A 12,457-nucleotide genomic window follows, 5' to 3' on the forward strand; every position below is an offset into this window, starting at 1 on the left:
ATGAGAAGAATATTTGGAGATGAAATGAAAACTTATATTTTATAGTTTCAGAACCAGCAAAGGTCTTGGTTATTCTGCACACTTTGTTGGGGGATGTTTAATTATAACATCAGTAAAGTCAAAAGGAAAAGGCTTTCAACACTGTGTGAAATTTGATTTCAAGCCACAAAAGGTATGTGATCTTACTGAGTCATAGTTATGTTACCAAGCTATTCTAACCTTCAGAATGCTTTGCTTTAGTGTTATTGACATAATATGTGGTAAATCATAGCTCTGTGTTTATACTCTTTTAGAAAATGAAGTGTAAATCACTGGACAATTGTTAACCTCTCTGATTTGGATAATGAAAAGAGTGAATATTTAGTTATTTGTAGAGTTTAAAGGAAATACAGGGGGAAAATATCAGTGGCAATTATTTTAGTAGTAGTAGTAGTGTTAGTAGTAATATGTATTTTCTTTTGTACCTTAAAATTTAGAGATTAATAAACGGTTTATCAACAAAATATACATCTATATATATGTAGATAGGTAAATAGATAAAACAGATATGACAAAATATTGACAGTTGTGGAAACGAGACGGTGAGAGAGTTTGTACTAAACTTTTTACTTTGGGAGGTGTATTTAAACATTGTCATAATAAAAAATTTGAAAAATAATTTCATGGGAAGCTGTTATTTGTTGAGAGTTGCTTTGAATCAATATGGTTCAAGAGGTAGAATATTGAATTTAATAAAGGTAGTCTTATTTTATTTTTAGGTTTAATTGTAATTTAGAATTTAATTTTTACTTGTTATTATCAATGTGGTTGAGTTATTGGAAAGATCATTATCTTTTTTTTTTTTAACTGTTTTGCTTATTCAGTGGTATATGGTAACTATAGTGCACATTTATAACCGGTGGAAGAACAGTGAGCTTCGATGTTATGTGAATGGTGAGCTTGCTTCCTATGGAGAGATAACATGGTTTGTCAACACCAGTGATGTAAGTAATTTGAGAAAGTTACAGTGAACTAAGAAAAATATATTTTACATTGAATATAAATTTTAGAATACCACAATGGTGGATTTTTATAATCATAGTTTGGCTAGCATGTTAATATATTAAGAGAGTAGAACTGTGCTAATATGGCACATATTACTCAGTCATTGTTATAAAATTATTCTGGAAAGGGTAGAGAAGATTCATAGGTAACAGTGGGTATATCTTGAAAGTATTTGTGTCATTGGTCCATTGATCAAATTAAACCTGAGAGCTCTACTACAGGCTTCTGATGATTTTTATGAATGAGTTAGATGATGCATGCTTATAAATTTTCCAGAAAATTCATATAGATAACTATTATGTTATAATATTTTCAAGATTCAAAAAGAGATTCATAGGTTAGATTTAATTTAAATGTTCTCCCCCCCACACCCCAATTACATTTTTAATAGAAACCTTGAAAAATACAGATCAGGAAAATGAATGCAAGCTTGCAACACTCATTTACCAATAACTCCTCCTTTCATATTTTATCCTATACATATTTACATATTTTGAAATGCTGACCTTAAGAGCCCAGGTTGTTACAAAAGATAGACTTAGGTTTGAATCCCTAACTGACTGTATGACCTTACTTAGTCTATTTAGGCCAAAGTTTGCTCCACCTAAAAATGGGTGTAAAATAGTATGTATCTTAGAAGGTTGATTAAATGAGATACTGTTCACAAATTCATTAGCAGAGTGCCTTGTACAGAATAAGTGCTCAATAAATGTTAGCTCTTATTTTTTTAAATATAAAAAAGGGATCAAATATGTATACTGCTTTTCAACCTGGTTTTTTCCTTACATTAATCCTTATTGAGTACTTATTGTATTCCAGGCATTGTAATAAATACCTTTATTTTCTGTCAGCCCCAACCTTGCAAGGTAAGTACTGTTGTAATCTTCATTTTACCAGTGAAACTGAGCACAGAGAGGTTAAGTAATTTGCCAAAATCAGCAGCATGGGAGGCAGTGATTTGATATAGGTGGTTTGTCTTCACAACCCAAATGTTAAAAATTTTTATATTCCTTAATGTCAACACATACATATTTTTCAACATCCTTCCTAACAGTTTCATGGTATAAAATGATACTTTTAAAGAGATATGGATACTTTTCTTCCTCCTTGTTGTATACATGAGTTTTTAAAATGGGGTCTTTGCAACCTGGATGTTATTAAGAGGAATTTTTTGTCTGAAGAAGAAAAACATACACCTGATTTTCTTGATTTACACATTCCTTTTGAGAGATTGCATCTACTCCATGACTTCACCCATTATTTGTATTTTGATGTCTACAAAAAGTTAGTCTTAACTCCTCACCATGCAGAACCTTGTTGGCAATTGCTTCTTCATCCACATTAGTTCACAGAAAAGACGCATTCATTATATGTCCCACACTTAATTCATGATTTTCCTCATTGCTCCAAAGCCTGCTCTTCTGTCTGGTTCTTTGCCTGACCAAGTATGAACCTTCAGAGTCCATAATGATTTCTCTGGCTGTTTCCTATATCCACTTTGTCATCAGGTTTTGTTTATTGTACTTTGGAAAACTTGTCTTATCTCCTTTCTATGATGTCTTTCCTGATCTCTACACCAAATGGGAATGAATGAAGTGAAATGCTAAATGAATTATTTTAATCTATTCAGATTATATTTTAGAGTGGGCAAAATATTTATACCAATATAGTTTGTTATTATTTCTGGAGGAGATAATTTTTTGTTTTTTCTCTAATAAACTTCTCTGTTTTCTTTCACAGACCTTTGACAAGTGTTTCCTGGGCTCATCAGAAACAGCAGATGCTAATAGGGTATTCTGTGGTCAGATGACTGCAGTTTACCTTTTTAGTGAAGCTCTTAATGCAGCTCAGATTTTTGCTATTTATCAGTTGGGCCTGGGATACAAGGTACTTTACTTGCTGTTCCCTGCTTAACCAGTGTTAGTTGAGATGGATTTATAGGTGGGTGGTGCATGGGGCAGCTTACATCTTGGGTTACTAAACTGTATGTGAAAGTAACCAGAGGCACCATAGGGAAGTCACAGGAGTCCGTCCAAAGGGTCTTTTAAAGTTTTGTGGGAAGCATAGTATACTTGTCATATGTGGGGCACTGTGCAAAGTACTTGCTCAAGTTTCAACTTTAATTTATGCTGCATTTCTTTTGGTGATATCATATCCTTGCACAGCTAAGTTTTTAATGCTTGCTGTGATAAAGAGCAAGTACCATGTGAAAATCAGTGTGGAACAGGAAATGAGGATGAGCTATGAAATCTGATTCCAAAATTTGAGAATTTGTGCAGTACCCAAGATGCATATACATCCCATTAATAAATAATTTTGCTAATATAATAATGAAGGAAACATCTTTTTTCAATTTGTGCATTAAGTTTTTCAAATGGCTAATAAATTGTTAAAATATAAAGTAGTTGGGTCAAACTAATAAACAGAAATGTTCAATATTTATTTTGGTCTGGAACACCATACAAAATTACTGTGAAGCTAAGAGTGTCATGAATCAAGGAAGTTTGGGAACCTTTAGGTTAAGCCATTGTTAATCTAGTTTGGTTCCAGGGAGTGATTTGTCTGTTATGTTCCTTTGAAAACAAAATCAACTTGCCTTAATTTACATACTGTTGGAGTCAATAAAGTATACATATTTTAATTAGTTTTGACAAAAGTATAATGCAGCAATCAAGACATAGAACATTTCTATCACAGCAAAAGGTACCTCTCTGCTCTTTCCTAGTCAGTTCCTTGTGCTTCTCTAACCCCACCCCGTTTCTGTTGACGGGCAACTACTGATCTGTTTCTGTCACTACCAAATAGATTTGTTTTTAATAAGGTTTTATGTAAATAGAATCATGCAATGTGTGCTCCTTGGAGTTTGGTTTCTTCTTAGCATGTTTTAAGATTCATCTATGTTGTTTTGTATTAGTAGTTCCCTCTTATTTATTGCTAAGTAGTGTTCCTTTGTATGAGTATATCACAACTTTTTAACCCATTCATCTCTTGATGAATATTTGGGTTGCTTCCAGATTTTGGCTATTATGAACAAGCTGCTATGAATATTGCTGTACAATTCTTTGTGTATTTCATAAATATGTAAGAGTGGAATTGTTAACTGGTATGGCAGCTGAAACTGCCAAGCTCTTTTCCAAGGTAGTTGCACAATTTTTCATTTCTACAAGCAATGTATGAGCTTTCTACTTACTTCACATCCTGTTAACACCTGGTATTGCTGGTCTTTTTAGTATTAGACATTTGAGTGGGTCCCTAGAAGTTTCTCGTTCTGGTTTTTTTTTTTTTTTTTTTTTTGTGGTATGCGGGCCTCTCACTGTTGTGGCCTCTACCGTTGCGGAGCACAGGCTCTGGATGCGCAGGCTCAGCGGCCATAGCTCACGGGCCCAGCCGCTCCATGGCATGTGGGATCTTCCCGGACCGGGGCATGAACCCGTGTCCCCTTCATCAGCATGCGGACTCGCAACCACTGCACCTCCAGGGAAGCCTCTAGATGTATTTTAGAACCAGCTTATCGCTTTCTACAAAAAAGTCTACTGGGGGTTTTATTTGGTACTGTATTAACGTATAGATCAGTTAGAGGATAATTGACATCTCACTAATACTGGATTATCCAATCTGTGACCATGATATCTTTATTTACTTAGGTCTTTATTAATATCTCCCAGCAGTGTTTTTTGGTTTTCATTGTACAGGTCATGCATACATTTTGTTAAATGTATTTTTAAATATTTCATGTTTTTTAGGTAATATCTTAAGTTGCACTTTTAAAAAAGTTAATTTCCAATCATTTGTTTCTAGTGTATAGAAATGTAGTTGAGTTTTATTGACTTTTTAACAAGACCTTGCTGAACTTGCTTATTAGTTTTACTAGTTTTCTGTTGTTGCTGTTTTAGTATTTTCTACATACATGTTCATGTAGACTGTAAGCTTTACTTCTTCATATCCAATCTGTATGCCTTTTCTCTTTTTTCCCTTATTGTACTAAATAGGACCTCCAGGATAAATAGTTAAAATATAAATGACAGGAGTAGACATTTTTGCCTTGTTCCTGATTTTGGAGGGAAAGCATTCATACATATTTTATAGACTCTTTTTCAAGTTGAGAAATTTCTTTTCTATTTCTAGTTTTCTGAGAGTTTTTATTAGAAGGATACTGAATTTTGTAAAATGAGTCTTGCTTTTTTATTGAGTCAGTCAATCTCTGCCTTTCATTGGAATGTTCACATAATTTACATCCAGTGTATGAATAAGTATAGATACTGTGGGACTTAAATCTACTGTCTTGCTATTTGTTTTCTGTTTCTTTTGTCTGTTCTTTGATTCTTTCCTCTTTCTCTGCTTTGATTTAGATTGCCTATTATTTAGTATTTCACTTATTTCTACTATTGGTTTATTAGTTTTTTTTTAAACTTTAACTTATCATAGTCTACCAGTAAATGACATTGTGCAGTGTAAGACCCTTCCAACATAATCCTGCAATTCCCCTTCGTGTCCTCGGTTTTGTTATTTTTGTAGATTTTACTTCTTCATATATTATGGTCCTTTTGATACATTTTTATTATTTTTGATTCATTCATTTATATTTAAAAAAAATTTAAAGTGAGGAAGATCATATACTTTGTATTTATCTATGTATTCACCATTTCTAGGATACATCTTTGTGTAGATTCATGTTTCTGTCTCATATCATTTTCCTTCCATTTGAATTGTTTTATTATTTCTTATAATGGAGATTTACTGTCAGTGGCTTTTCTGAGCTTTCATTTGTCTGAAAAAGCCTTTGTTCTTCTTTCAGCTTTGAAAAATAGTTTTACTGATTATAAAATTTGAAGGTGACAGTTTTCTTTTTTGAGCTTTTTCAAGATATTCTTTTGTTTAACTGACTTGCATAGTTTCTAACAAGAAGTGTGTGGTCTTCCTCTATATGTAATATGTCTTTCTTTTCTCTTGCTGGTTTTAAGATTTACTCTTGTCAGTGATTTTTGAATGAATATAGTATATAGAATATAGTATATAGTATATATATAGAATATAGTATACGTTGGTATGGGTTTATGTGTGTGTGTGTGTGTGTGTGTGTGTGTATGTATGTGTGTGTGTGTATGTGTGTGCATGTCTAGCCTACTTTAGATTATTTGAACTGCTCAGTTCTGTGGGTTTATGGTTTTGGTGAAATATGAAACTTTTTGCTATTATTTCTTTAATATATTTTCTGTTTTTTATCTTCTTCTAGAATTCATATTACATTTATTTTAGACGTTAGATACAAGCAAACAGAGCATTGAGATGCTATTTTTTGCCTGATTTATAAGAAATGTTTTGCTTTGGATTGTTTTCATGGTATTATCTTTATGTTTACTAATCCTTCTTTATCAAATGACTTATTGCCATTAATTCTATCAAGCGAATTATTCATTTCAAATATTTTGTGTCCTGATAAATTTTGATAATTATCATTATCTATTTTTCTTCTTTCAACGTTGTCTTAAAAAAAATACCTGACCATAGTTGTGACTACTCTAATGTCTTTTTCTTCTAATTTCATCATCTGTATTTCTGGGTTTATTTTTATTTACTGATAGTCTGCTGGTTGTTTCAGACTTTGTGGTTCGTTTAGTAATTTTGGATTAAATACTGGACATTATGATTTTTACCACGTAAATGTCTGGATTTTGTTGCTTTTTTTTTTTAAAGATCGTTGGGCTTCGTTCTGCTAGTCAGTAGATTACTTTCAGTTAAGTTTATTTATTTGAAGTTTGTTTTATTTCGCCATTTATTTTTAATTTTATTTTTTTAACATCTTTATTGGAGTATAATTGCTTTACAATGGTGTGTTAGTTTCTGCTTTATAACAAAGTGAATCAGCTATACATATACATATATCCCCATATCTCCTCCCTCTTGTGTCTCCCTCCCACTCTCCCTATCCCACCCATCTAGGTGGTCACAAAGCACTGAGCTGATCTCCCTGTGCTATGTGGCTGCTTCCCACTAGGTATCTATTTTACATTTGGTAGTGTATATATGTCCATGCCACTCTCTCACTTCGTCCCAGCTTACCCTTCCCCCTCCCTGTGTCCTGAAGTCCATTCTCTACATCTGCGGCTTTGTTCCTGTCCTGCCCTTAGGTTCTTCAGAACCATTGTTTTTTTTTTTTTTTTTTTTTTTTTAGATTCCATATATATGTGTTACCATACGGTATTTGTTTATCTCTTTCTGACTTACCTCACTCTGTATGACAGACTCTAGGTCCATTCACCTCACTACAAATAACTCAATTTCGTTTCTTCCTTTTTTTTTATAGCTTTTCATAAATCTATTTCAACATACAATGGTTTTTAACATATTGTAAATATGTTTTCATTTTTAACATCTTTATTGGAGTATAATTGCTTTACAGTGCTGTGTTAGTTTCTGCTTTATAACAAAGTGAATCAGCTGTACATATGCATATATACCCGTATCTCCTCCCTCATGCGTCTCCCTCCCACCCTCCCTATCCTGCCCCTCTAGGTGGTCACAGAGCACCAAGCTGATCTCCCTGTGCTCTGCAGCTGCTTCCCACTAGCTATCTATTTTACATTTGGTAGTATTTATAAGTCCATGCCACTCTCTCACTTTGTCCCAGTTTACCTTTCCCCCCCATATCCTCAAGTCCATTCTCTATGTCTGCGTCTTTATTCCTGTCCTGGCCCTAGGTTCTCCAGAATCATGTTTTTTTTTTTTTTTTTTAGATTCCGTATATATGTGTTAGCATACGGTATTTGTTTTTCTATTTCTGACTTACGTCACTCTGTATGACAGACTCTAGGTCCATCCACCTTGCTACAAATGACCCAATTTTGTTCCTTTTCATGGCTGAGTAATATTTCATTGTATATATGTGCCACATCTTCTTTATCCATTCCTCTGTCGATGGATACTTAGGTTGCTTCCATGTCCTGGCTATTGTCAATACAGCTGCAGTGAACATTGTGGTACATGACTCTTTTTGAATTATGGTTTTCTCAGGGTATATGCCCAGTAGTGGGATTGCTGGGTCGTATGGTAGTTCTATTTTTAGTTTTTTCAGGAACCTCCATACTGTCCTCCATAGTGGCTGTATCAATTTACATTCCCACCAGCAGTGCAAGAGGGTCCCCTTTTCTCCGCAACCTCTCCAACATTTATTGTTTGTAGATTTTTGGAAGACGGCCATTCTGACCGGTGTGAGGTGATATCTCATTGTAGTTTTGATTTGCATTTCTCTGATGATTAGTGATGTTGAGCATCCTTTCATGTGTTTGTTGGCAATCTGTATATCTTCTTTGGAGAAACATCTATTTAGGTCTTCTGCCCGTTTTTGGATTGGGTTGTTTGTTTTCTTGATATTGAGCTGCATGAGCTGCTTGTATATTTTGGAGATTAATCCTTTGTCATTTGCTTCATTTGCAAATATCTTCTCCCATCCTGAGGGTTGTCTTTTCATCTTGTTTATGGTTTCCTTTGCTGTGCAAAAGATTTTAAGTTTCATTAGGTCCCATTTGTTTATTTTTGTTTTTAGTTCCATTTCTCTAGGAGGTAGGTCAAAAAGGATCTTGCTGTGATTTATGTCATAGAGTGTTCTGCCTGTGTTTTCCTGTAAGAGATATATAGTCTCTGGCCTTACATTTAGTTTTAATTCATTTGAGTTTATTTTTGTGTATGGTGTTAGGGAGTGTTCTACTTTCATTCTTTTACCTATAGCTGTCCAGTTTTCCCAGCACCACTTATTGAAGAGGGTGTCTTTTCTCCATGGTATATTCTTGCCTTCTTTATCAAAAGTAAGATGACCATATGTGCGTGGGTTTATCTCTGGGATTATTATCCTGTTCCATTGATCTATATTTCTGTTTTTGTGCCAGTACCATACTGTCTTGATTACTGTAGCTTTGTAGTATAGTCCGTAGTCAGGGGGACTGTTTCCTCCAACTCTGTTTTTCTTTCTCAAGAATGCTTTGGCTATTTGGTGCCTTTTCTGCTTCCATACAAATTGTGAAATTTTTTGTTCTAGTTCTGTGAAAAATGCCACTGGTAGTTTTATAGGGAGGGAGTGCATTGAATCTGTAGTTTGCTTTGGGTATTTTAGTCATTTTCACAATGTTGATTCTTCCAATCCAAGAACATGGTATATGTCTCCATCTGTTTGTATCATCTTTAATTTCTCTCATAGTGTCTTATAGTTTTCTGCATACATGTCTTTTGCCTCCTTAGGTAGGTTTATTCCTAGGTAGTTTATTCTTTTTGTTGCAGTGGTAAATGGGAGTGTTTACTTAATTTCTGTTTCAGATTTTTCATCATTAGTATATAGGAATGCAAGAGATATCTGTGCATTAATTTTGTATCCTGCTACTCTACCAAATTCATTGATTAGCTCTAGTAGTTTCCTGGTAGCATCTTTAGGATTCTCTATGTATAGTACCATGTCATCTGCAAATAGTGACAGCTTTACTTCTTTTATGATTTGTATTCCTTTTATTTCATTTTCTTCTCTGATTGCTGTGGCTAGGACTTCCAAAACTGTGTTGAATGTTAGTGGTGAGAGTGGACAACCTTGTCTTGTTCCTGATGTTAGAGGAAATGGTTTCAGTTTTTCACCATTGAGAATGATGTTGGCTGTGGGTTTGTCATATATGGCCTTTATTATATTGAGGTAAGTTCCCTCTATGCCTACTTTCTGGAGGGTTTTTATCATAAATGGGTGTTGAATTTTGTCAAAAACTTTTTCTGCATCTATTAAGATGATCATATGGTTTTTCTTCTTCAATTTGTTAATATGGTTTATCACATCGATTTATTTGCGTATATTGAAGAATCCTAGCATTCCTGGGATACACCCCACTTGATCATGGTGAATGATCTTTTTAATATGCTGTTGGATTCTGTTTGCTAGTATGTTGTGGAGGATTTTCGCATCTATGTTCATCAGTGATATTGGTCTGTAGTTTTCTTTTATTGTGACATCTTTGTGTGGTTCTGGTATCAGGGTTATAGTGGCCTCGTAGAATGAGTTTGGAAGTGTTCCTCCCAATGCTACATTTTGGAAGAGTTTGAGAAGGATAGGTGTTAGCTCTTTTAATGTTTGATAGAATTTGCCTGTGAAGCCATCTGGTCCTGGGCTTTTGTTTGTTGAAAGATTTTTAATCACAGTCTCAATTTCAGTGCTTGTGTTTGGTCTGTGTGTATTTTCTCTTCCTTCCTGGTAGAGTCTGGGAAGGTTGTGCTTTTCTAAGAATTTGTCCATTTCTTCCAGGTTGTCCATTTTATTGGCATATAGTTGCTTGTAGTAATCTCTCATGATCCTTTGTATTTCTGCAGTGTCAGTTTTTACTTCTCCTTTTTCATTTCTCATTCTATTGATTTGAGTCTTCGTTTTTTTTTTTTTTTTTGATGAGTCTGGCTAATGGTTTATCAATTTTGTTTATATTCTCAAAGAACCAGCTTTTAGTTTTATTGATCTTTGCTGTTGTTTCTTTCATTTCTTTTCATTTATTTCTGATCTGCCCCTTATGATTTCTTTCCTTCTGCTAACTTTTGGGGTTTTTTTGGTTCTTTTTTCTCTAATTGCTTTAGGTGTAAGCTTAGGTTGTTTATTTGAGATGTTTTTTGTTTCTTGAGGTAGGATTTTATTGCTATAAACTTCAATCTTAGAACTGCTTTTGCTGCATCCCTTAGGTTTTGGGTTGTGTTTTCATTGTCATTCTAGGTATTTTTTGTCATTCTAGGTATTTTTCATTGTCATTCTAGGTATTTTTTGATTTCCTCTTTGATTTCTTCAGTGATCTCTTGGTTATTAAGTAGTGTATTATTTAGCCTCCATGTGTTTGTATTTTTTACAGATTTTTTCCTGTAAATGATATCTAGTCTCATAGCGTTGTGGTCAGAAAAGATACTTGATATGATTTAAATTTTCTTAAATTTACGAACTCTTGATTTGTGACCCAAGACATGGTGTATCCTGGAGAATGTTCCATGAGCACTTTAGAAGAAAGTGTATTCTGTTGTTTTTGGATGGAATGTCCTATAAATATCAATTAAGTCCATGTTGTTTAATGTAGCATTTAAAGCTTGTGTTTCCTTATTTATTTTCATTTTGGATGATCTGTCCTTTGGTGAAAATGGGGTGTTAAAGTCCGTTACTATTATTGTGTTACTGTTGATTTCCCCTTTTATGGCTGTTAGCATTTGCCTTATGTATTGAGGTGCTCCTGTGTTGGGTGCATTAATATTTACAAGTGTTATATATTCTTGCATTGATCCCTTGATCATTATGTAGTGTCCTTCTCTGTCTCTTCTTATCGTCTTTATTTAAACATCTATTTTGCCTGATATGAGAATTGCTACTCCAGCTTTCTTTTGATTTCCATTGCATGGAATATCTTTTTCCATCCCCTTACTTTCAGTTTGTATGTGTCTGTAGGTCTGAATTGGGTCTCTTGTAGACAGTATGTATACGGGTCTTGTTTTTTGTATCTATTCAGCCAGTCTGTGTCTTTTGGTTGGAGCATTTAATCCATTTGCATTTAAGGTAATTATTGATATGTATGTTCCTATTACCATTTTCTTAATTGTTTTGGGTTTGTTATTGTAGGTCTTTTCCTTCTCTTGTCTTCCTCCCTAGGGAAGTTCCTTTAGCGTTTGTTGTAAAGCTGGTTTGGTGGTGCTAAAGTCTCTTAGATTTTGCTTGTTTGTAAGGGTTTTAATTTCTCTGTCAAATCTGAATTAGCTGCTTGCTAGGTAGAGTAATTTTGGTTGTGGGTTTTTCCCGTTCATCATTTTAAATATGTCCTGCCACATCCTTCCTGCTTGCAGAGTTTCTGCTAAGAAATCAAATAGTAACATGGGGATTCCCTTGTATGCTACTTGTTGCTTTCCTTTGCTGCTTTTAATATTTATTCTTTGTATTTAATTTTTGATAGCTTGATTAATAGGTGTCTTGGTGTGTTTTTCGTTGGATTTATCCTGTATGGGACTCTCTGTGCTTCCTGGACTTGATTGACTATTTCCTTTCCCATATTAGGGAAGTTTTCAACTATAATCTCTTCAAATATTTTCTCAGTACCATTCTTTTTCTCTTCTTCTTCTGGGACCACTGTAATTCGACTATTGGTGTGTTCAGTATTGTCCCAAAGGTCTCTGAGACTGTCCTCTATTCTTTTCATTATTATTTCTTATTCTGCTGTGTGGTAGTTATTTCCACTATTTTATCTTCCAGGTCACTTATCTGTTCTTCTGCCTCAGTTATTCTGCTATTGATTTCTTTTAGGGAATTTTAAATTTCATTTATTATGTTGTTCTTCACTGTTTGTTTGCTCTTTAGTTCTTGTATCTACTTGTTAAACATTTCTTGTATTTTCTCCATTCTATTTTGAAGATTTTCCATTTTATTTACTAT

The 12,457-nt window shown here is 34.0% G+C and overlaps 1 protein-coding gene across 3 annotated transcripts in view; it reads left to right on the forward strand.

The window, feature by feature from the left end:
* The window catches only part of LRBA (LPS responsive beige-like anchor protein), a 727,005-nt gene that overhangs the window by 101,864 nt on the left and 612,684 nt on the right, over positions 1-12,457 (forward strand). For all 3 annotated transcript variants that reach the window (XM_067736701.1, XM_067736700.1, XM_067736702.1), the window contains exons 7-9: positions 46-172; positions 864-983; positions 2,785-2,931. In XM_067736701.1, the coding sequence (XP_067592802.1) occupies positions 46-172; positions 864-983; positions 2,785-2,931 (394 nt within the window). The remainder of the gene's footprint in view (positions 1-45; positions 173-863; positions 984-2,784; positions 2,932-12,457) is intronic.

Source organism: Pseudorca crassidens, chromosome 4 (genome assembly GCF_039906515.1).
Source record: "Pseudorca crassidens isolate mPseCra1 chromosome 4, mPseCra1.hap1, whole genome shotgun sequence".
Taxonomy (NCBI): Eukaryota; Metazoa; Chordata; class Mammalia; order Artiodactyla; family Delphinidae; genus Pseudorca; species Pseudorca crassidens.